Source organism: Euprymna scolopes, chromosome 32, assembly GCF_053919585.1.
Source record: "Euprymna scolopes isolate OS-2025 chromosome 32, ASM5391958v1, whole genome shotgun sequence".
Classification (NCBI taxonomy): domain Eukaryota; kingdom Metazoa; phylum Mollusca; class Cephalopoda; order Sepiida; family Sepiolidae; genus Euprymna; species Euprymna scolopes.
In genome coordinates this window covers 79114794-79140104 of record NC_136513.1, presented here as the reverse complement: position 1 = coordinate 79140104, position 25311 = coordinate 79114794, and the positions used below count along the sequence as shown (strand labels likewise).

At 34.1% G+C, this 25311-nt stretch overlaps 1 protein-coding gene across 1 annotated transcript in view; it reads right to left on the bottom strand.

Annotated features, from left to right (window-relative positions):
- LOC145256176 (protein MON2 homolog) overlaps positions 1-25311 on the bottom strand; it is a 1437553-nt gene that overhangs the window by 1038501 nt on the left and 373741 nt on the right. Inside the window, exon 20 of the mRNA XM_080114764.1 lies at positions 21533-21620. Within this exon, the coding sequence (XP_079970890.1) occupies positions 21533-21620 (88 nt within the window). The remainder of the gene's footprint in view (positions 1-21532; positions 21621-25311) is intronic.

Sequence of the window (25311 nt, the reverse complement as noted above, 5' to 3'; positions counted from 1 at the left end):
ATATATATATATATATATATATATTATTCTTTATGCAAATACATTCATATCTTGCTATGATGTGCAGACCATTTTCATCATAATAGATCTCATCAGGCAAGAAAAAAATTTTAATTCAAAAATTAAAAATGGTTCAGGATCATTTTCAATTTTAGAGGAGATCAACTTAGCCATGACTGGTGTGGCACAAAGTTAAATATCTTATTAAATTTTGATTTTTCTTGCCTGATGAGATCTATTATGATAAAAAAAAATATAAATTTGCTCTCTTTGAGCACTATCAACATCCTTTATTGATATTCAATTACTCTTCGTTTTTGGATATCTCCCCACCTGGAATAGGTAGTTGCTTGTCTAGCCTCACTGATGAGCTGTGAAACAGCAAAACAGTACTGTATGTGGATGACTATAATGCTCCCTATCTTGGGCTGAGCATATTGGGAAGTGATATAAAAATTACCATTCGCATATGAAGCGATGCTCTTTGTGTAAATAAATTGAGCTTAGGTATTTGGACAATGTCAAAACATTATTAATTCACTACCTATAGTGCAATGGTTAGAAGCTCTGACTGTCATTTGGGCGGTCGGGTTTCGATCGTGGCTTGAGGTAGTTGTTTGTCTAGCCACACTGATGAGATGTGAAACAGCAAAACAGTACTGTGTGTGTGTGTGTGTATATATATATATATATATATATATATATATATATATACACACACACAGAGAAGAGAAAGAAAGGCAGCCGAGATGATAAATGATGATGGCAACTGTGTCTTATGAGACAATAGCTTTCTGCATCTGATGCACTGCAGCATCTGCTGTGGCTATACAATCGAAACTGGAGTTGCCTCTCCAGATGCAGGCCTGTAATGTAGACAAACATTATGCTGTATAACTCCCGACTTAGGATGCATCTTTCGTCTATCACTCTCTGCTTAAAAAATAAGGTGTGTTTAAAACGTATGCAGTGAGAGGGTGAGAGTAATAGAGAGAACTTTAATAAGAGATGGGTGGTAAGGAAACCAAGGTTTGACCAGTTACGAAGGTTCCCCTCTCAGCACAGCAGACAAAGTCTGATGAAATGGCAAGCCAATACGGTCTGAGCCAGCACACAGCTGCAGATGTCATGGTGCTTCACCATCCACATAGTGGAACTCCAAATTAGACTTTTGTCAGACTTTACTCTCTTAGCCTTTCCCAAGGCATCCACAAGGCAGTGGAGCTATTTTCTCATAGCTGGAGGAGAAAAAACAAGTTTTTTTTTTTTTTTTTTAAAATAAAAGACTGCATTTTCACAATCGCCGATCGAAGATGTTAATATGCCAATGGCCAATTAAATATGATCGAAACAAACTTTGCTCGGAATTGAATGATGATCAGCGAATGTTTCACACTCCGATATTTTTATTATCAAAATCGGTGAAATCACCCATTTTTCAATCAAAGATTGCTTGCTCTAGTTGGGGACCCATCGCAATGCACCGGGAAGAAGCTGCACATGTCTCCCCACAGTGATTTAGTCCACAATACATTATAGTTTACATTGCACTGTAGAGAACCTACTATTGATTTTATATGTCAAGCCTTTCAACTTGTGCAGTAATAGAACTTCTCAAATGCACTTGTGATGTTAGGCTGTATAAGGTGTTAAGTTTGATCACAATCGCCTGTTCCTTCTTTCATCGAATTATTTCGATTAATGATACTTATGAAAGACATTCCAATACAAAACCATGAAGTACCTTAGTGTGAAATTTCATAAAAATTAGCCAAACAGTTTTCGAGTTCATTGGAAACGAACTCACACAAAGTTCCTTTCATATAATAATATATCTGGGTATATATATATATATATATATCTCCGTATTAGAAGCCTTGACTAAAATTTGGAAAAAAAAAAAAAAAACTCGTATTAATTACGTTTGAAGCCAAATTTTTTTTTCATCTTTCAAATTTCAATCGACGCTTCTAACACGGATAAAAAGAAAATACCCAGATTTTCAAACCACGTGACCAGGCGCAACCTATTCGACATTATAAAAACACTGCAGTTAACATTACATGGACTCTTCATTCAACTTATCATGGCGAAGAAAAAGAGAAAAAATATAAAAGCTTGACAAAGGAGTAAGACTCCAAAATATATTTTTTTAAAATAAACACTTGTTTATTTTAATAATTGCAATTTTGGCTCCAAACGTATTCAATACATATTTTATTTTAATATATATATATTAAAATGCTTAAATTCAACGTTATTTCACACGATTAATGTCAGCCGAATGGATACGGTCTTTGCTAATCGAGCCAGAGATGGCTCGTATTGCTGAGTTTGAATCTGTCAACTGGTGTTAATCGTGACACCCTGCACTGAAGATTCCCGAAAGGATGAAATACTAGTGTCTGTAGGTATTTAATTATTATAGTAAAAAAAAATATATATATATATATATATATATATATATATATATATATATATATATATATATATATATATATATACACACACACACACACATACCAGCATTTCAGCTCGGCGTTGCCCGGGTGTTTGGATGTGTGTGCTGAGCAAAAAAAAAAAAGTGGTAGTAGGAAGGCAGGCTCGAACCCGTACCGCAAAGGAGGAAAAGAACGGCGGGGGGGACCTGACGTCTTTGCTGTTACGACCACCGCCAAACTGGAAGTGACGTAGGCTTTAATTAAGGCTAGACGATCAAAAGGAGAGGATGACTTTCAAAAATATCAGCGAAAAAAGCGACTCCCCTCTGTAGAAAAAGTTGAAGGTGAAGATATTAATGTTTTTAGCCAATTTTCTGATATTTGTCGTCTGAAGGGTCGAACTTCAAAACAATACTGATCTTGTAAAAATCCGTCGCCTCTGTCGAAAGTTTTAGGCAGACATGCAAATATACATAAATACATACATTTATATATTGGTAACTAAAAATTTTCGACCCAAACCGATTAAAAAGCTTGTCTTATCTCTGAATACCCTTTATGTAAAATTTCAAATGTTCAGCCCAGAAATTGTATGAGTAATTTGGTAGAGATCGCCGAGGTCAATTTTTTTTTTTTTTTTTTTTTAACTTTGACCTCTATTATGACTCCTTAATATTTAATGTTTTGGACTCAAACAAAGTTATTAAGTTAGATCCGTGTCCAAGAAACCTATATCTAAAATTTCAAGTGTTTAGACCCAAAATTGGCGGAGTAGTTTGATAGAGTTCTCAAAGGTCAAATCGTTGAACTTTGACCTCCTAACAGCCAACTTTCTGTCCGAAAACGGATTACAAACATTTTCCCACATCTCAGTACCCTGTATATAAAATTTTGAGGCTGTAGACTGAAAATTGGCAGAGTTATTACGTTGGAAAATGTACATAGACATGTTCACTTTTACATATATACTAGCAGTTCCGCCCAGCTTTGCTCGGGCCCTATGTACTGTTCATAAGGTTATGTGCATATGTATATATTAAAAAGTGTGAATATGTAATGTAATGCCTTTCTGTATAATAGTCTTCCTTATCTATCATAGAAAAAAGACAGACAGACATTTTCACTTTTATAGATAGATAGATAGGATGCAATATATAGTAATGATTTAAAAAGTATATAAAAAAAAAGACTCCTGCGCCACCACCGAGAATTGAAACCAAAACGTTCAGCTCACAATTTATTTTGCCTCTGCCGTCAATGACTGTGCTATGAAAACATGTTTACTGCAAGGCTAAAAATTAAAACATGAACCAATAGCTACTACGTTATGCATTCGTAATGCCGGTGTTCGACCTTCACCTGGTAAATTTCATTTTTTTATTTTTATTTTTTATTTTCACACTTTTGCACCGATTTTTCCGGGCTAAAACCCAAATATAAAGTTTTGCATGGATTCAAATACCTTATATATGAAGTGTCATGTCTGTAGACCAAAAACTCTAGGAGTTTAGTAGGCAAAATTTGTTAAACACTGTATACATAAATATATATGGAAACAATTTTGTGTCTTCTATAAACTTTTTACTCAAATATTATGCAAGTATAAATCATGTAGAATATCTGCATGAATATAATTACACGTAATAGTTAACTAAAGATGATTATCCCATTAAAAAACCGAAGCAACTAATAGGAAATTAATTAAAATGAATGTTTAAAAGAATATGCAAATTAGCTAGATCTTTTGCTAGTGAATGCAATTCCACAACCCATATATAAGAAAATTGTATTTTCTTTTAAATAAATAGAAAAGAGGGGTTTTAATATGAATATCCATGCACACAAAAGAAAAACGAATTTATATATATATATATATATATATATATATATATATATATATATTATATGAAAGACTACAGAGATGAGATATATAAACACCAAGGGCAAATATTATCATTTATTAAAATCGAAACATACTTAACTCTGGTTAACTTAGATTCAGAACATATCCAGTTACGAGGTCCATCTGTAAAATTCTTGTAGATCACCATATTCATACGATCTTTGGATGGAACAATTAATACATTTTCATTCTAGTCTGAAGCCTAAAAAAGTTTTATGTTCGATACAACAGAAATACCAGATAAAATTTTTAAAAAATTCTCTTTTCCCATTGCATTCGAAAGATTATACTTTATACGGATGCCTTGCAAATGTGTCAATTTACATTTAATCAGGCATTTCATAGTCATACGTGCGTTATGAACTTTAATGTATGTTAAAAGATTGTGCAATATTAATTATCGATGAGTGTGATATATAATTTATCTATTTTAAAATGAATTGTTCCAAAATTGAATTATGTCATCTCGTCAATTAAAATACTTTAAATAAATACACAACAGCAATATAAGATGAAATGTAAAAAATGACTTTTCCATTGCATTTTCGGTAATTGGGCGATCCCATCCATAATATAAATCTCACCTATCTATTTAAATGTATGTATGTATGTATGTATGTATGTATGTATGTATGTATGCCTAAAACTTTCAACAAAGACAACAGATTTTCACAAGATCGGTATCCTTTTGAAGCTCGACCCTTTGAACGACAAATATCGAAAAACTGACTAAAAAGATTAATTCCTTCACCCTCAACTGGGCACTTTTCCACAGGGAGGGGTCGATACTTTCACAAGTCACTCCCTCTTTTTGATTAACTAGCCTTAATTTGAACCTACATCACTTCCGGTTTGGCGACGGGCGAAAGAAAGACATCACGTTTTTTTTTTTTTTACCTTCTTTTCCTCCTTTGCGGTATGGGTTCGAGCCTACCTACCTACTACCACTTTTTTTTTTTTTTTTTTTCAACACACCTCCAAACACCCGGGCAACGCCGGGCCCAAGCTAGTCGTCAAGAAAAGAGTAATAACATACGCGCATATATGAAATTATCTTAGTGCATTATATAGATGAAGGAATGAACACTACTGGTAAATATTGAGTGGGTATATATATATATATATATATATATATATATATATATAGAGAGAGAGAGAGAGAGAGAGAGAGATAGATAGATAGATGTAAAGGACAAATATTATCTTAAGTCATCATTTGAACAAATGAATTCCTTAAATGTCAAAAGACATTCAAAGAACGCAAACCGTTCTTGGAGACAGAGGAATGCGAACAAATATTAGACATGTTAGCCTGAAGAGAATGCCCATGGCGACAAAAAAAAAAAAAATCAATATAAAAGAAATAAAATAACAAATGAAAATCAAAAGAAGCTAAAAAAAAAAAAAAAAAAAAAAAAAAATTCAAACATTTACAAAAAAAAAAAAAAAAAAATTATTAAGTACCAAAATCTCTGACTATGCTCTACCAAGACCTACAGATAGTGGTGATTGTCGATTCCAAGCTAATATATCTAAAATATATCTACACATATCTTTCATGTAGTACAAGACAAACTTTTACTCAATCATGCTAAAAGACTCAACATCACCCAAGATCAAATAAGGGAGTCCATATCCATTTGCACTTGGCCAAAAACACCATGTTATTTTTTGCTTTTAATTTTAATTTTTTGCATTTTAAAAGTTTTTAAATTTTAAGTGCAGAGTTAAAAGATTTACTCAGTATTGATTGACTTGAAGCATTTATTCATAAAGTGATATGGGTGGAAAATAAATGTAAAGTTGTTTACCATAGTCGAGAGAAACCTCAATGCTCCCTTTTCATTAGCTAATATGCTAATGTGCAATGCAGACAGTACTTCTGTCCCAGGATTACTTCTTTGTGTATGTTCCGTTATGAAGTTTAAAATTTCAGATATCCGTCTAATTTGGATAAAAATCCATAATATGATGTTGCTTCTACAAAAAGTCTTAAGTTGAACAGGTTTTAAAGTGAAATATTTAAAGAAACTTAATTGGTGTTTAAGGACTTTGGATCAAATTCGCTGCATCTGGGGAAGTGTCACTCATATCACTCTTTCCTGCTTTTACAGAGTATAAAATAAACTTTAGAATCAAGTAGGGAATGCCGTCTTTTCTTCTCTGCAGACTCTTTTTTACAAAAGAGATGTTGATAGACTTTCTTTTTTCTCTTCTACTTTAATAAATGTTCGACCGAGTTCTAATTTCTGGTTCCTCCCAGCAAAACATTCACAGAAAAATATTCTCATTTCTTCCTTTGTGTACCTAAAACTAAACAGCACTTCCATGAACATTGTTTCTTTCCTAGTACTGTTCATCTGTGGAACAATATCATGGAACTGCTTCCCGGTTGACTATAGCATGGTTATTTTTCAAGTCCAATATTAAATTCTTATTGAGCTGTCCTGTTAAGTAATCAAGTTCAACCAGATCCAATCATGATCTGCAATTCCCAAAATATTTGTCTGACCATCCACAAACCATTAACCTTTGTCTTTGAGTAGCTTTTAAGCTTTGATATGCAAGGATTTGTTATCAAAAAAAAAATAAAATAAATAAAATAATTCACTGAGAAATCCTTTTGGAAATATATCTTGAATGCATTGATGCCTCCATTCAGTCTCAAGAGACAATGGCTACCTCTGTAAAGGTAGCTGCACATGTAATTGTGAAGTAAGAGTTGCACAATCTCTAATCACACTTTTCCGCAATCGGCACAGCTTTAGTCCAGTGGCAAGGTGAAGTGCTAGACGACTGGAAACAATGCCGAGATAAGCGAAGAGCCCCGATACAGCACCCCTGGAATTCTCAAATGGCCACTCATTTTAGTATTGACCAGGCTATATGTTGCTTAACTTCGGTGATCTAACAGGAACCGGTGTATCAACTTGATTATGCTGTATATTTGAATTCATTATTTATCAAGAAAAGAATCTATTATGAAATGGGCAAAAACAATTGCATGTAAATTTTTTTTTTTTTTTAATTTGAAACCGTGGCGACTAGAAATAACGAAGCACTTATCTTTTGACGATTGTATTTCTTTCACTGACACTCTTGCAAAGCTCACTACTGAGTGAAAAATATCTTTTCGACTTCTTTTTTTTTTTTTTTAATAAAACGAGCAAAGTCAAATTATTTAAACAATAAAAGGTTTAACAAAACAATATACTTTTTTTAAACAAAGGCTGTTTAAAAAACATCTGAAGAAATTCGAATGTTTACACCTTCAAGTATCAACATAAAATTCGATATATATTTAGAATTACACTTATTAAAAAATAAACACAGAAAAAATCTTTATAATGTACATACTCGTCATAGAACGAAGATGTCATATTCTAAAAAATCATATGGGTTTAGCTAGTAACTTTTCTATTCGGCTAGTAAATGAAAATATTGTGCGGGAGTGCCGCAAGTGTCTATCCTTGGACCTCTGTTGTTCCTAATATTCATTAATGACCTCCCTGATAAAATTGCCTCTGAGATGGGTATATATGTTGATGACACCACACTCTATATCAGGCACGACAGGAAAACAAATGAACACATATCTAAAGAAATGGCAGAAGCACTAGAGGATGACCTCAAATCTGTAGTGGAATGGAGACAAAAATAGATAGTCACGTTCAATGCTGCCAAGACTAAACTAGTTTCCTTCAATAATTACAAGAAACCTTCTCTACCACCAATAGCAATGGCCAACAACTATCTGAGAGTACATCTTTCAAACTCTTTGGCCTAACGTTCATAGGAAACAGGAGTTGGAACAATTACATTGAAAGCATTGCCAGGACCGCTGCAAAGAAGGTAGGCTCTCTCTACCATGCTAGAAAACTACTAACACCTGAAAGTATCCTATACCTTTATATTCGCCCCTGTATGAAGTATTGTGTCGTATTTGGGCTGGTGCATCTGCTACTAGTCTCTTCCTCCTAGACAAGGTTCAAAAGAGAGTCGCCAATCTGATAAGCCCTGAACTGACATCTAAGCTTCAGCCTCTGTCCCATCGATGAAATGATGCATCCCTCTGCCTGTTCTACAAGTATTTTAATAGAGAATGCTCTGACGAACTGCAAGCACTTGTGCCCCCACGACGTAAACACCCTCCACAAACCCGACAGGCATCTAAATCCCACCCCCACACAGTAGAGATCCCTAGATGTAAAAGATCTTTCTACTCCAGTAGTTTCTTCCCCAGAACAGCTAGACTTTGGAATTCCATTCCAGGTTCCTGCTTCCCCAACTGTACTAATGTGCAGAAGTTCAAGTGTAACGTGAACCGACATCTCCAACATCTTGCTGCTCAAATCCCTACATAGTACCCCAGTAGTTGTTGCTCCTGATAGTAGCTCCTTACACCAAAGTGGCAATGTGCCTTGTTTGGGGTAAAAAAAAAAAAAAAATTTAGTTGCCAAAGGTCAACTAAAGATAAATTTGTCCATAGAGCGCTGATACAGCACTTGCAATTCTCAAATGGTCACTCATTTTAGTATTGACCAAGCTCAATGTTGCTTAACTTCGGTGATCTAACAGGAACCGGTGTATCAACTTGATTATGCTGTCTATTTGAATTGTCAAATGGACAAAAACAATTGTATGAATAAAGGTTTTTTTTTTTTAATTTGGAACATACACATAGAACGATACGTATTATGTATACCTTAGAATCTATTAGGATAGAAGAAAGGTCAATATACTTGAGAGAGCAATAAAAACAAGAAAATGGTGAAAATATAAATTGACTTAATTACAGTATTTATTAATTCATCAAAAATGTAGAGAAATTTTAAAAAATACTTAATCCTCAACCCATGAATTTTTAAAGTCCTTTTCATTAAAACATAAAATCAACAAAAAATGCATTGCTGGTCAGCATAAATTTGAAAATACATAAAAAATATTTTGATAAAGTAAAAAAATTCAAGGGATCAGACAGAGGAATAAAGATAAAATGGCCATTGAAGTTTGGAATCCAATTGGCAGAATCCACAACCTGAGGTAAAAGATTAATAATAGTTTGTAGGAAATCAAAATATGAATATAGTGCTTCCTGGCAAGAAAAAAATTGAAAAGAGTAGTCCAATGGAAAAAAATTTAAATGATATAATTTGAAAAATGAAACCTAATTAATCTAATACTTAAAAGGAAAAAATATGTGTGTGTGTGGGGGGGGGTCTTGCAAAAACTTCCGACAGACGTGTTGGAACATGACAAAATCGATATCATTTTAAAGTCGGTCTTCTGGATGACAAATATCGAAAAATTGGCCAAAAACATTCATTCTTTCACCCTCAACTGGGAAGTTTTGTACAAGGAGGAATGTTCTCTTTTGTCAACATTTTTGCAAGTCATCATCTCTCATGGATTGGCTACGCTTAATTTCAATGCTTTCGACTTCTGCTTGTGCCATGGAAACATCGGCCAAGACATTACATTTTTCCCCCCCCCCTCTTTTTTGGGTTACTGCCTACTACCACTTTTTTTTTTCTTTTTTTTTATAACACCTTTCTCCATCCGGGCTGTCTACTGTTGTTTTGATTCCTCTCTCCCCTGTTACTACCACTTTTTTTTTCGGCGGTTCCTTACTACACCACCGACACACCCGGGCAACACCGGGTACCCTTGCTAGTAAAATAAAAAAACTAGAAAAGAATAAATACAGAAAAAACAAAACAAATACGATTGCTTTTGCTTGTTACACACACACACTATATATATATATATTAGAATACCTGCCCCAAACATCTGAAATGTGTGCATATTTATATTGAAAACTGAATAGTCTCCTCTTCAAATAAAATGCATTCATGGCAATGCGATTAATTCAAAGTGGGTAAATAGGTCTGCAAAGTGTTAAGGACATCTTCAAGAGGACAGAGTTCTAATCAGAAATTCTTGGACCGGAACTAGTAATTTCTTAGAAAAATGAAATTGTATTTAGCATCTTACATCCCACCAAGTTTGCCCAGATTGTTTTTGGTTTGCATTGCACTGTACAACCGAAGTTAATTACCCACTTACCGTTATGCCACTCAGGTTTATGATATATAGATTCATAAAATTAGAAGTAATTTTAAATGCAGTATCTTAGAATGAACAACATGTTGATGAGTAAGATTGTTCTTTTGTAATTTCTCGCACAAAATTAAAAGATAACACAGGAAAAAAAAAAGAAATGCAGAAGAGAAAATGAAAGAAAAATAAAGTAAAACAGTAGAAAAAAGAATGAAAGATAAAGAGAAAAACGAAAAACAAAGAACAGAACAAAGAAAAGAGCAGGAAAGAAAAAAAAAAACAGGAAAGAAAAAAAAACAGGAAAGAAAAAAAAACAGGAAAGAAAAAAAAACAGGAAAGAAAAAAAAACAGGAAAGAAAAAAGTAAAAAAAAACGAAGACAAAACAAGAAAAATCCAAATTGTCTGTGAAATAAAACAGCAGTGCTTAGACATTTCTGCAAAAATAGAATCAATTCTCTATGAGTCTTCTGGACACAGAGGTTCAATCCTTAGTATGCGCAATACTAAGAATACTTAAAACTTCTACCTGCCATGGCTGATGAATTGAGAGCCCATGGATTAAATTAAAGGTTCTGTTCGAATAATCTAAATTACCAATTCTGATCTTGAAAATTTCCAAACATTGTTTTTCATTTCATCCTTCACTATTTTGACCTCCATTTGCTTCGGCATTCATTTTAAAGTGGTTGGACTCGGTCTATCCAGAGAGTTTACTCCATTCTGAACAAATACTGACCAGGTGTAATAGATAGGAGTGTTAGTTGTTCTCGGTTCCAGCAGCAAACTCCATAAAGGTGAGGACTCACAATCAGCTCACATTTTCAGTTGGCCTTTACACAACCATGAGAGGAGACTGGATGGATGGTTTTGTGGATGAAGTCTTCTAGATAACAAAGAGCATGACCAAACGAACGATACTAGTGCACGTTGTTGGTATCTTCTCCTTGACCTGTAGCCGTGATGATAGAGCCAAGGTATTTGAAATAATCAACCTTTTCAAGGATTTTCCCTGTCGAGGGCAGTTGGTTGTTTTTCATTTGGGAGGAAACTAGAAATCAGAAACTTCATCTTTTGAGCATTGATCTTCATGCCAATCTTGGAGGTGTAAAACTGCATCTTATCTATTGCAGATTGGATATCAGCGAAACTTTCACTCACTAAAGCAATATCGTCTGTGTAAGTCATGGTCTAACAGTTGGAAATCACTGCCCACATTGGCATATCCTCTTGTTATTCCAACTAATGAACTTTCTGAAGATGGTTGGTTGTTTTTGCTTTACAGCTTATCAACCCTTTTCAGGTTATTTAATGTCGAGTCCAGTGATTTTGAAGAAATTTTCTTTTGATAGAATGTTTTTTTTTTTCAAGTCGGTTTCTAATTTAACCATAGTTGGGACCTTAACAGGTACTACCACTCTGGGCCAGTGTGGACCAGGGAGCAATAGCAATTAAAGGGTCGCGCCACACTCCCCAAAGTCCACAAGCTGAGGCCTCACCATCGGATATAGTTTAAGGTCATATCCAGGACCGTTCATAAAAGGAACATTAACTCAGTTTTAGCATAGTTTAATGGAAGATGACAGTGGTCTAATAGTTAATGATAAAAACCGATGACCTGGGTGTCCAAAGTTCAAATCCAGTTCGTCCCATAAAAAAAAAAAAAAAAAAAAAATCACTTTCACTTAGGATGTTGGCAGCCCTCCTGTAAGTACATGATATCTTTCTAGAAATAATTCTGACTACAAAAATATCGGGGAAACCAATACCAACAATAGAATCTTTGGATTCATTCGATATGATGAGCACAGTCTAATATATAAAATTTATAAATTAATATTTTCAAAACTATGCTGTCACTTTGGCATAATGGTAAGAATATTTACAAGACAAGACCAAAGTTCAATTCTCAATCGAGTCATACCAAAAAATACTCTGAATCATAAGGCAGGGATCAAGGGTAAGAGGAGTAAACCAGAGAAAGGAGTGGCACTCTCCCTACACATTGGTTTAGTGGTTAATTTAAAGGAAACCTTCAGCATGCGCTCGACTTTCGTCAACCACTTTACTTTTTTATACTCCCTAGATTTATATATTTTTTATACTCCCTAGATTTATATATTTTTTATACTCCCTAGATTTATATATTTTTTATACTCCCTAGATTTATATATTTTTTATACTCTCTAGATTTATAGCATAATCACATGTTAAAGACGCACACATGCAACTGCACTGAACGATGGGGTCATTATTGATATTGTCGGTGGTGAAAGGTCAATCATTTGACGCATGCAGCTGTCGAGGTGAGTGCATCTGCAGAAGAGCAGGTCACATATATAGACCAGAGAAAAGGGCAAGAGAGAAAAAGCATAGTCAACCAGCAAAGCAACATTAGCAGGAGATCGTGATTCCATTCACCTAACCAAACTCAGTCTCTAGCTCAGCATACATACATGAGGCAATAAAGAAATAATATTTTCTATATTTTTATATAAAACGAAGGTGTTACAAGTTTTTTCTGGCTGGCGTAAAATCGACTGCATAACACCAGTTCTTGCCAGATCACCAAAGTTAAGCAACGATGAGCCTAACCAATACCAGATGGGTCACCATTTGAGAGGGCTAGGCGTTGTATGTACCGTGCAGAGTTGTAGAAATTTTCAAGTTGGTATCTAAGGGCACATTTAACTCATAGAGGGTTGGTTGGTTGGTTGTTTTTGTTTTACGGCATATCAACCCTTTTGAGTTATTTAATGCCAAATCCAGTGATTTTGAAGAACAATTTTTTAATAGAGTATATTTGTTTTTGTAAGTCAGTTTCTATTTAACCCATAGTTGGGACCCTAACAGGTACTACCACTCTGGATCAGAGTGGACCTGGGAGCAATGGCAATTAAAGGGTGGCTCCACACTTCGCAAAGCCAGCAAGCTGGGGCTTCACCATCGGATATAGTTTAAGGTCATATCCAGGACCAACTCACGGAGGGAAATACATCCTCAAATCAAGCCAAAAAGCAATGGCCTTTACTTGTCTTCCCGAGACTACCATGGCTCTACAAATTGAAATAGATTTATGTAAATTTGTGTCATGTCGGTTGCTAGGATACCCCTGAACATATGGCCAACACTTGGAATTGATTAACTCAAAAGTTTTAAAGGTATTTAAAAAATGCAATTTTCTTTGGTCTGTCACTTTAAACTTTCAAATAGCATCTTCATTGCTAAACATACGGACAAAATAAATGCATCATAAAAATACCCGTTCTTGTATTATTCCTTTTCCATCAAATTCCGACTTTTTTTCATTAACTCTGAGGTCTTTTATTCAGCATAATGGCTATTTGACATTCCCTTAAGATTCCATTAACCGTAACTCATTTTCAATTGGAGAAAACCAACGTTAAGGTTATCTAAGCACCTTACGTCAAAAATAATCCTTTGTTTCATTCTGCAATCGCAAATTGAACATCTCCCAGCTAATTCCCAAAGACAGCAAATCCATAAAAGGAAACTGAACACAGGACCCAACATTTTCAAATGTGTGGCTTGCAATCTAACTATTTTGGTAGTCTCATTATCTATCTATCAGACTGTTTCGGTAGCCTCATTATCCTTCTATTAACCTATTTCAGATGGCGATAGCAGGCTTTTGTTTCATTAGCCAAATTAATTGGGACTTCTACCCAGCCGTGGCTGATGGAATGAAAGCATGCTACCCCTGTGGGTTGAATAAAGAAATCCGTTTGAGATTCTGGGCTGATTCCAGAGTCAGACAGAAAGATTTCCTGGACACCTATATGTTACAACTGAAGAAGATCAGAGGTTACATCGATCAAGACGTGAAAATGACATTAAAAATGAGAAAAATAGTCCAAACAATCTAAATAATACGAAGCTCCATGATTAGTTTATAAAATTAATATCCTAAAGCACTCATTTCTATAAATTCAGCAAAATTTACTTGAAGGAGATGCTCAAACAACTAAAGAGCGAGAATAACACCCTAAAGAATTGATATAAAAGGATTATTCTTAAAACTTGTTTGAATTATTGACACTGTTGCATGGCGAATTGTGTGTTGAAGATGATCCCACACAAGAGACGATCCACAAATGCTTTGAATTTCATTTCACGATCAAATCAAGGGAAGCTAAATTTCCCTAAATAGTCGTGTAAATTAAGAAAGCAATCGGCAAACAATAAGCCCCTTGTGTCTGCAGATTCAACCGAACGTCTATTGAAGATATTTTATTTTCAGGAGAGGGAGAGAAAGTCTTTTGAGGCTTTCTTTTGAAGAGTTCTTGAAAGACATTATTTATCCTCAAGGTGATAACTACACACTTTGAAATTACAAAATATCGATTGGAATTATTACCATTTTTAATGTGACTTCAACTTGTACATACACACCCCAAACACTTATACATATACACATACACTCACCATACACACACCTACCACACATATATATATACACACACACACACACCTACCACACATATATACACACACACACACACCTACCACACATATATATATATACACACACACACACCTACCACACATATATATATATACACACACACACACCTACCACACATATATATATATACACACACACACCTACCACACATATATATATATATATATACACACACCTACCACACATATATATATATATACACACACACACACACACTACCACATATATATATATATATACACACACACACCTACCACACACATATATATATATATATACACACACACCTACCACACACACACATATATATATATATATATATACACACACACACACCTACCACACACACATATATATATATATATATATACACACACACCTACCACACACACATATATATATATATACACACACACACACACACCTACCACACACACACATATATATATACACACACACACCTACCACACACACACATATATATATATATATATACACACCTACCACACACACATATACACACACACACCTACCACACACACATATATATACACACACACACCTACCACACACACATATATATACACACACACACCTACCACACACACATATATATACACACACACCTACCACATATATATAGATTATATATATATATATATACACACACACACCTACCACACACATATATATACACACACACACACCTACCACACACATATATACACACACACCTACCACACACACCTACCACACACATATATATATATATATATATACACACACCCACGCACCTACCACACATATATATATATACACACACACACCTACCACACATATATATATATATACACACACACACCTACCACACACATATATATACACACACACACACCTACCACACATATATATATACACACACACACACCTACCACACATATATATACACACACACACACACCTACCACACATATATATATATACATACACACACACCTACCACACATATATTATATACACACATCTATCACACACATATATATATATACACACACCTACCACACATATATATATACACACACACACACACCTACCACACATATATATACACACACACACTTACCACACATATATATACACACACACACTTACCACACATATATATACACACACACACTTACCACACATATATATACACACACACACTTACCACACATATATATATATATACACACACACACACACACACACCTACCACACATATACACACACACACCTACCACACATATATATACACACACACACACACACCCACCACACATATATATATACACATAATTACTGCCACTTCTTGAGAGAAGCTTGTCATTTCTTCAGGTTAATGCTGAGCATCCACATCTGTAGCTCTTCAACCCAGTGCCATTCCTGCATAATCGTTTATAGATATGGCAGGAAAATTTGCCAGCATTTGGTGGTGCTTATGGAGGGACTTCATTATGCACCTTTTAATGTCAACATACATATATACATTTAAGCAAACATCGTAAAAAACAAATTATTCTGCTTAATTATACCAATTTTATTTTTTCACTTTTCTAATGATCGTTTTTGTGTTAATATATAAAAAAAAAATTAGTACCTGCTCCATATGAACCACAGACGTTTTCGATTCTTTGTTGAATCATCATCATTGGTTAAGAATGCTGGATTAAAGTTACTTAGCCAAGCGGTGGCCGTGACGTTGGATTAACTGTGTGTGGGGTTGCAGTCTGCAAATTCGTGGCTGATGTATATATGAAAAATTAAATTACTGATGTGAGTCTACCATTTTAGGTGAATAGTTTAGTCATATAGCTAAATAAATTGTTTATTTGATGTTTAATCAAACCGTTTCGTAACATGCGTTATGGTTGAATCAAAATAAAATGACTGACAGACCTTAACCGATTGAGTAGTTTCCTTCCTTATTTATAAAACACTAGCGAGGGGTACCCGGCGTTGCCTGGGTGTTTTTCGGGGTATGTGAAAAAAACTAAAAAATGTGAAAAAAAAAACAGGTGCCCGTGAAAAAAAAAATGAAGCCTTCACGACGCGCAGTTGGAAAATAGTAAAGTGTTAAAAAAACAGGTGCGCGTTTTTGACTGACGTGACAGCGATAGGTATTCAGCAGTTAGCATTTTGTGCGAGACAGTTTTGAATGAGGTGAATAAATCAGTTTGTTTTTAAAAACCCGCTCCTTGTTTATTAGAAGGAGCGAAATGAAAACTACAGTCTGATATGACGAAGTCGACATTGAACAAACGTTACTTAGCTCTCTTGAGACAACTGGCTTTCGGCCTGTGATTAGGAGTCGAGTTTCACTTTTTTTTTATACCGAAAACCGAATGTAACACATGCCGATGCGGGAAATGTCGAATAATTAATATTTGAAAGTCAATAAAATTAAATAGACAGGCGAGCTCCATGGATAACTCTGAGATATTACAATTTATAGATGATATAAAAAGTTTTAAGAAGTTGTGAACCGAGCAAGCGCTTCTCTGAAAGAAGCCTTTTGTGGACATCGAGGAAAAGCGTACATACATACATATATTTCCGCTTTTATATATATAGATGGCAGTTCACAACAACGTTTTGCTTAGTCATAAATTTAATATTCTTAGTTAAAAACAAAAAAAACAAAAAAAAAAACAAAGCTTGATCAATTTGTGATTTTTGGAATGTGACATCTTCGTTTTGTGACAGGTGTAAGTTATATGCATTACATTCTGTTATTTTCTCCTTTCAATTATGTAGAAAAGTAAATTTTAAGCTCATAATTTTAAGGCGCTTTTGGCTATTTCCTGAAAATCAAGTTAATAAAAAATGGGTCCACAGCAAATTCTGGACATTGTAATCAGACATTTTGAAAAGAAAAAACTAAAGTAAAATCAACCGTATCCTTACTATATTATTTTGATGTAATAAAAAAAAAATAAAAAAAAAAATTAAAAAAAAACAACAAAAAAACAAACAAAAAAAAAACACAAAAATAATTTAAAACAGAGAAAAAAAAATGTCCAAGTAAGTAGAAAAGTAACCTTTCTTGCATTTGGTAATATTTATTTGTTCATTGCACCGTTTTTATATTTGTTAATTATTATCTATCACCAAAAAAAGTAAATATTTCTGTTATTTTGTACATTATGCTTCGAAATATTGGAAACTTTTTGATAAGCATATTTATTTTAATAATAAAAAGAAGAAAAAAAATACAACCAAACAATGAGTAGGATTTTTTTCAAATCATGCTAATTTTAATGAAAATTATTCAGTTTAAAATTTGTTTTATTAAAGTTGTACAACAAACTTTGTAATGTATACTTCTAAGTATTAATAGCAAAGGGATAAAAAATATAACTTGGCTAGCAGTTCAGCCTGGCTTTGCTCAGGCCCTATACAGTATTCATAAATTTATGTGCATATATATATATATATATATATATATATATATATATATTAAAACGTTTGACTCATATCCAGGTAACCTACATCTAAATTTCAAGTGTTTAGACCAAAAATTGGCAGAAGAGTCTGGTAGAGTCTGCAAAGGCCAACTTCAACTTTAACTTCTTGAAAGCCAAATTTTTGCACAAAAAAAAAAAAAAAAAAAAAAAGAAGCTTGCTGCGTATCTGCATTTATTTAAAATTTCAAATGTTTAGACTCCAAATTTGCTGAATAGTTTGCTAGAGACTGCAAAAGTCAAATCTATTGATCTTTGACCCCTTGGCCAAAAACTGATTAAAAAGCTTGTCCTATATCTGAATACACTTTATGTAAAATTTCAAATGCTTAGAGAGAAAATTGACTGAGTAATTTGGTGGAGACCGCAGAGGTCAAATTTGTTTGAACTTTGACCCCCAACTTCGACCCTTTAACATGTTTTGGGCTCAAATCAAATTCAAGAGTTTCATCCATGTTCAAGTAACCTACATCTAAAATTTCAAGTGTTTAGATCCAAAATTGACGAAGGAGTTTGGTAGAGTTTTCAAAAGTCAAATCGTTGAACTTTGACCCCTTGAAAGCCAAATTTCTGTCTGAAAACTGATTAAAAAGATTTTCTCAAATCTCAATACCTCTTATGTAAAATCTCGAGTCCACAGCAAATTCTGGACATTGTAATTGAAAGTAGTTTGCTACGGAAGATTACACACAGACACACATATACACACACACAGACAATTTCACTTTTATAGATATACTAGCAGTTCCGCCCGGCTTTGCTCGGGCCCTACGTACTGTTCATAGCTTCATGTGCATATGTATATATTAAAAAGTGTGAATATGTACGGTAATGCCTTTCTACATAATAGGCTTCCTTAACTACCATAGAGAAAGTTGGTGGAGACCGCAGACGTCCATTGTTTTTTATTTTAGGTTAAAATCAAATTAAAATGTTTGACCCATGTCCAAGTAACCTACATCTAAAATTTCAAGTGTTTAGACCCCAAATTACCAGAGGAGTTTGGTAGAGTCTGCAACAGTGAACTCTAAACATTTACCCCTTGCCAGCCAAAATTTTGCCCAAAAATTGATTAAAAAGCTTGCTGCGTATCTAAATACCCTTTATGTAAAATTTTAAATGTTTAGACCCAAAATTGGCTTAATAGTTTGCTAGAAACCACAAAGGTAAAATCTTTTAAACTTTGACTCCTTGGAAGCCAACTTTTCAGCAAGAAAATGATTAAAAAGCTTGCCCTATGTCTGAATACACTTTATGTAAAATTTCAAATGCTTAGAGAAAAAATTGGCCGAGTAATTTGGTAGAGACAGCAGAAGTCAATTTTTTTTTTAAACTTTGACCCCAATTATGACCTCTTAGCATTTGTTTTGGGCTCAAATCAAATTATAAAGTTTGATCCATGTCCAAGTAACCTATATCTAAAATTTCAAGTGTTTAGACCCAAAATTGGAGGAGTTTCATAGAGTTCTCAAAGGTCAAATAATTGAATTTTGACCCCATAACAGCCCAATTTCTGGCCGAAAACCAATGAAAAAGATTTTCCCAAATCTCACTTCAAAGCTCGAATCTGTAGACAGAAAATTGACAGAGTTATTTGGTAGGGAAGTGTACACAGACAGACAGACACGTTCACTTTTATAGATATACTAGTATAGGTGCCCGGCGTTGCCAAAGTGTTTGGAGGTGTATGTTGAGAAAAAAAAAAAAAAAAGTGGTAGTAGGAAGGCAGGCTCGAACCCGTACTGTGAAGGAGGAAAAGAATGGGAGGAAAAAATGTGACGTTTTTGCTGTTACGACATCTGCCAAACCGGAAGTGACGTAGGTTTAAATTAAGGCTAGACAATTGAAAAGAGAGGATGACTTTCGAAAATATCGTCGAAAAAAGCGACCCCTCCCTGTAGAAAAGTGCCCAGTTGAGGGTGAAGAAAATGTTTTTAGCCAATTTTTCGGTATTTGTCGTCTGAAGGGTCGATCTTGTGAAAATCAGTCGCCTCTGTCAAAAGTTTTAGGCAGACATGCAAACATACATACATAGATTTATATATTTGTAGCTCAAATTTTTGACTCAAACTGAAATGCAAATATACATGCATACATTTATATATTGGTAACTAAAAATTTTCGACCCAAACCGATTAAAAAGCTTGCCCGATCTCTGAATACCCTTTATCTAAAATTTCAAATGTTTAGACCAGAAATTGTCAGAGTAATTTGGTAGAGACTGCATAGGTCATTTTTTTTTTTTTTTTTTTTTTTTTAAAACTTTGACCCCTATTATGGCCTCCTAAGATTTATTGTTTTGGGCTCAAATCAAGTTATTAAGTTAGATCCATGTCCAAGGAACCTATATCTAAAATTTCAAGTGTTTATACTCAAAATTGGCAGAGGAGTTTGGTAGAGTTCTCAAAGGTCAAATCGTTGAACTTTGACCTCTTAACAGCCAAATTTCTGGGCGAAAACGGATTATGAAGATTTTCCCAAATCTCAATACCCTGTATATCAAATTTCGAGTTTGGAGACTGAAAATTGACAGAGTTATTGTGTAGGGCAATGTACACAGACAGACAGACACGTTCACTTTTATAGATATATAGATAGACAGATAATAAATGCATTTGGATTATTCAGATTGATGTTCTTATCTTAGATACTATTTGCATAACGTAATGTAACCTTCGACCTTCTTCAGGCAAGTTTTGTTCAATTCAAGAATCTGTATAGAATTTTGGCAAAATGGATAAAAGTGCTGTATTAAATCAGTTCAATGTAACATTCTTCTTAAAGTTTATAGTTCATTCCCCAGGACAGGCTACTAAGTGCAGCAATCACTTAAGACTTCTACCCACTCATGGCTAATAGCACGAGAACAAGCTACCCTCGTGGATTAAATAAAGAGTTCTGTCCAAAATTATATGCAGATTCTCGAGTTCGCCACTATGCCCCTGAAGGTAATCAGAGGTTACATTGTCCAAAACGTTTATAAGAAAAACATTCAGGATGAGAGCAGTAGTCAGAATTCAAATTATCAATCCTCATCTAAAAAGAAAAGAAAATTCTGAAACAAAAACTTAATTACGGATGACAAAAAAAAAAAAAAAATTATTTTCAATGATTATCAAATTAAAACAGAAGTAGACTTACCCTGTTTGAATAGGCAAGTTCCATTGACTCCGAGGATAGTTTGCACAAGGCATCAATTAGATGATGTAAAGCAACATCGTCAAGATACCTGAGGAGAAAAATAGAAAACAAGTTTAAGAAAGATTATATAATTTGAAAACGTTTCTTTAAGTTGCTTCTTTTTTTTTTTTTTTTTTTTTTTTTTTATTAGGGGTAGGCTATAGAAACAAAATTTTTCAAATAAATGCCAAAAGTGACTTATTACCTTCATTTATATGTAAATAGATGGGAACAAGTGATTTCAAGCATTTCCCAACAGTTTCTGCCATGTAGAGGTGTCTTTGGGCCCATGGGAGGTGCATTTTGGAAAATCCATGATTTCCGACCATTTTTGGCTAATTTTGGGGTAATTTTGACCCATTTTGGACTCTGAGATACCCTAAAAAAGCCCTATACTTGTGGGATAGCCAATGGGAATGTTAGATTTAATGATACAAATGCATTTATAGTCAAAAAATGCACCCTGTGGCTTTCAATAAATGATTAAGTGTGTTCGGGGACGAAATTTGGGCCATTTTCATGCGTCGACGCGGTCAAATCACGTTTGGGGCCAGCGACCCTCCAATTTTGACCCGTTTTGAAAAAAATCACTTGTTCCCATCTATTTACATATAAATGAAGGTAATAAGCCACTTTTGGCATTTATTTGAAAAATTTTGTTTCTATAGCCTACCCCTATTTTTATAGAAATCACTCCAGACAAGTAAAGTAAGACGCTAAGAAGAACAAAAAGCGATTATTGCAAAAAAAAAGAAAACAAAAAGGAGGTGCCTATAACCTCCTTTACAGGATAAGATTATAGGTAGGAGGAAAGCAGTCAGTTGGGAGAGAGCTTCAGAAGCCTACATTTCTTGGAAAGAAGCTACTGGAATAGAAAGTTGTATTACAAGGAGGTATTAAAACGTTGAATTGATGGAGACCATCGGACCAATGAGTCAAACGATAAGGTAATTCTGAAAAACATATGCCATAATAGTATTTACAGAAAAGAGACAAAGACCAACAACATTACATCCATGAAGGAAATTGCAGAGAAGAAAGGGTATTGCTAATCAATAAGTTTCTTATCAAAAACCTTCAAATTGGACGGAGATTCCCTAGCCCAAATATGACAACAGTACTCCATATATGGCCTTATAGTATTTTTATAGACAGAATAGTCTCAGGTGTGAGAAAGTGTTTAAAGTGATCGATAGAACCGATCATGCAATATATTAGTAAAAAAAGCACTTCAATGCTTCCGGCAAGTTAAAATGCAAAATGTTCATTTCAACTTGCCGACACATATCTTTTGTGCATGCGTAAAATCATTCATAGCTCTTACCGGTTTAAGCTTAAATATTTTTTTTTTTTTTTTTTTTTTTTTTACATGGAGGTCACCACTTATCAAGGCCCAGAAGCCACTCGGGGATAAGGGTTGTTGCGTGTACAGTAATCAATAGAATAGTGTTGTAGTAATCGTTAGTATTGGAGATTTGATAAAGCGTCTTACTTAAAGGGGGCGGTTCATCAGGAACTTGTTTATGTTGGACTTGAAGATATACAAGTTGTAAGAAGATGGGGAAACAGGCAAACGGAAGAAAGTTCCACAGGCGTATACGTCTAAGAAAGAAGCTTTGTTCATGGAATCTACGCTTTGATTTAGATACAGATAAAGAGTGGGGAAAATTATTGACAGTGTTTTTTTTTTTTTAACACAGATTTTCCTTATCTATCTGTCGATAGCTCAAACGGTAGGGAATACGACTGGAATGCTAAATGTTTTGGTTTCAATTCTAGCTGATGACACTCAAGTCATTGTTTTTTTTTTAAACTTGTAATTAGTAATATACATTATACTAGCAGTTTAGTCTGGCTTTGCTCGGGCCCTATTACTGTTCATAACTTTATGTGTATATGCATATACAGTAACGTCCAAAACCAAGGGACAGAATTTTAAAACCTAACATTTGTAAGAAATAACTGAAAAACTGAAATTTTGACAACTGGTATACTAATAATAACATACTAAAATTTGAATCATTTGCAAAGGATAGAAAAAGAATTACAACCATTATTTATTTTCAAAATAGGAACGTCCAAAAGTAAGGGACAAAATTAAGAAAAACAATATGCTATATTCAAATTTTTGGATTTCCTCTAAAGAATAAGTCTTACTTAGTAATTTGTAAATGTTGCATCAGCCGGCACCATCGCGAAACACCAAAAACTTGATTACTCTGTGAGACAAGCTATTGTGAAGTTATATAAAACATTCCTAGGACCAAAATTTTATTTATTTTCAATCATTTTTTTTAAAACAAAAACTTTGGGACTATTATGGATTCGTTTCATTGACAGAAATAAATATCAGTGATTTGTGGTAGTCATGGCTCCAGAATCATGACATGCACTTTTGTTGTATACTTTGGCTAATACACTTTGTTAATTCTACCACCGTGTGTTGTCTTGATTATTACCGGCAAGCAAGGCCACAACAATAATTTTGTTAGGTTAATTATGGTTTGAGAAAGTTTTAATAAAATTTTTGAATTGTGACATGAGAATAATGCCTTATATGGTAGACAAAAATCACGGAACTTCTCTACAACCACTTTTTTTTTCAGAAAAGAGGTAGCTAGTCTTATTTACTTTATCATTATTTACATGGTAAATGTGCGATTGAGCTTTAATCTCTACACCCTCCTCCTGTAAGAACAGCCATGCCAAAACTCTACTCCCTACAACCATTGTAAATGATTTCTTTGAGTAACTAAAAGTAAATGCTAAAAAACTTCTTTCGGAGAACTTCTCAATCTGTGGAATACAATGCCACAAGGTTGCTTCCCAACTAAGTACAACATGGTCGTTTTCCAGTCAAACGTAATCAAATTTTTTTTTAGCCGTTCACTTAAATAATCAAATTCCAACCATTTCATGCATTGTTTCCAATCCTCTGAAAGTTTTCTCCACTATCCTCTTGGAAAATTCATTAACCTTATCCTCGAGTGTTCTTCGGGACTAGATAAGTGGTAACACTTTAGTAAAAACAAAAAAAAAAAAATCTAATCATTGCCAGAGTTCAATGAAATTGATAATTACTTTTCAATTCTTTTCTTTAAGATGTGGCGGCATAAAAGAACTGTATTGAAAGTGAATCTGATTGAAGCGTTGCATGATAGACAACCTTGAAAATGAAGCCATGCAAAAAAAAAAAAAAAAAAAAAAGTGAAAGGACGAAAGATGGACGAAATGACCTCATGATGGATAAACAAATCAAAAGAGGTCTCATATTTAATTATATAGCCTGACAAAGTCAATACATATTGGTGAATCGCATGATTAATTTAATATGCAATGTACTGATGCAACTTGTATAAACATTAAAAAACAAATCAATAAGTCAACGTTTGCGGAAATGGGAGATAACGGCATCAGGATGTGCATGTTCAGCACAGTCTGTGGAATTGGCAAATCCAGTTCATATCCCGCGTTTCTGAAAGGGATCAATACTTTTTTTCTACTTTCTAAGCTCTACTTATAAGTATTTCCTTGCGGTCAAACGAAGGCAGAATTAAATATAAGCTAGTTTTCTACGTAAGGAAAATATTGGTCCAAAATTCTGGGTTGTGACAATAAAAATTGCCTTGGTCAAGAAGGATTGGTTATGTATTCAAGTATGATAGTGAAATATGGGAGAAAAATAGCGTGAAAACACTTATTACATGAAAATGATATAATGGAATTTTAGCCAAAAAATG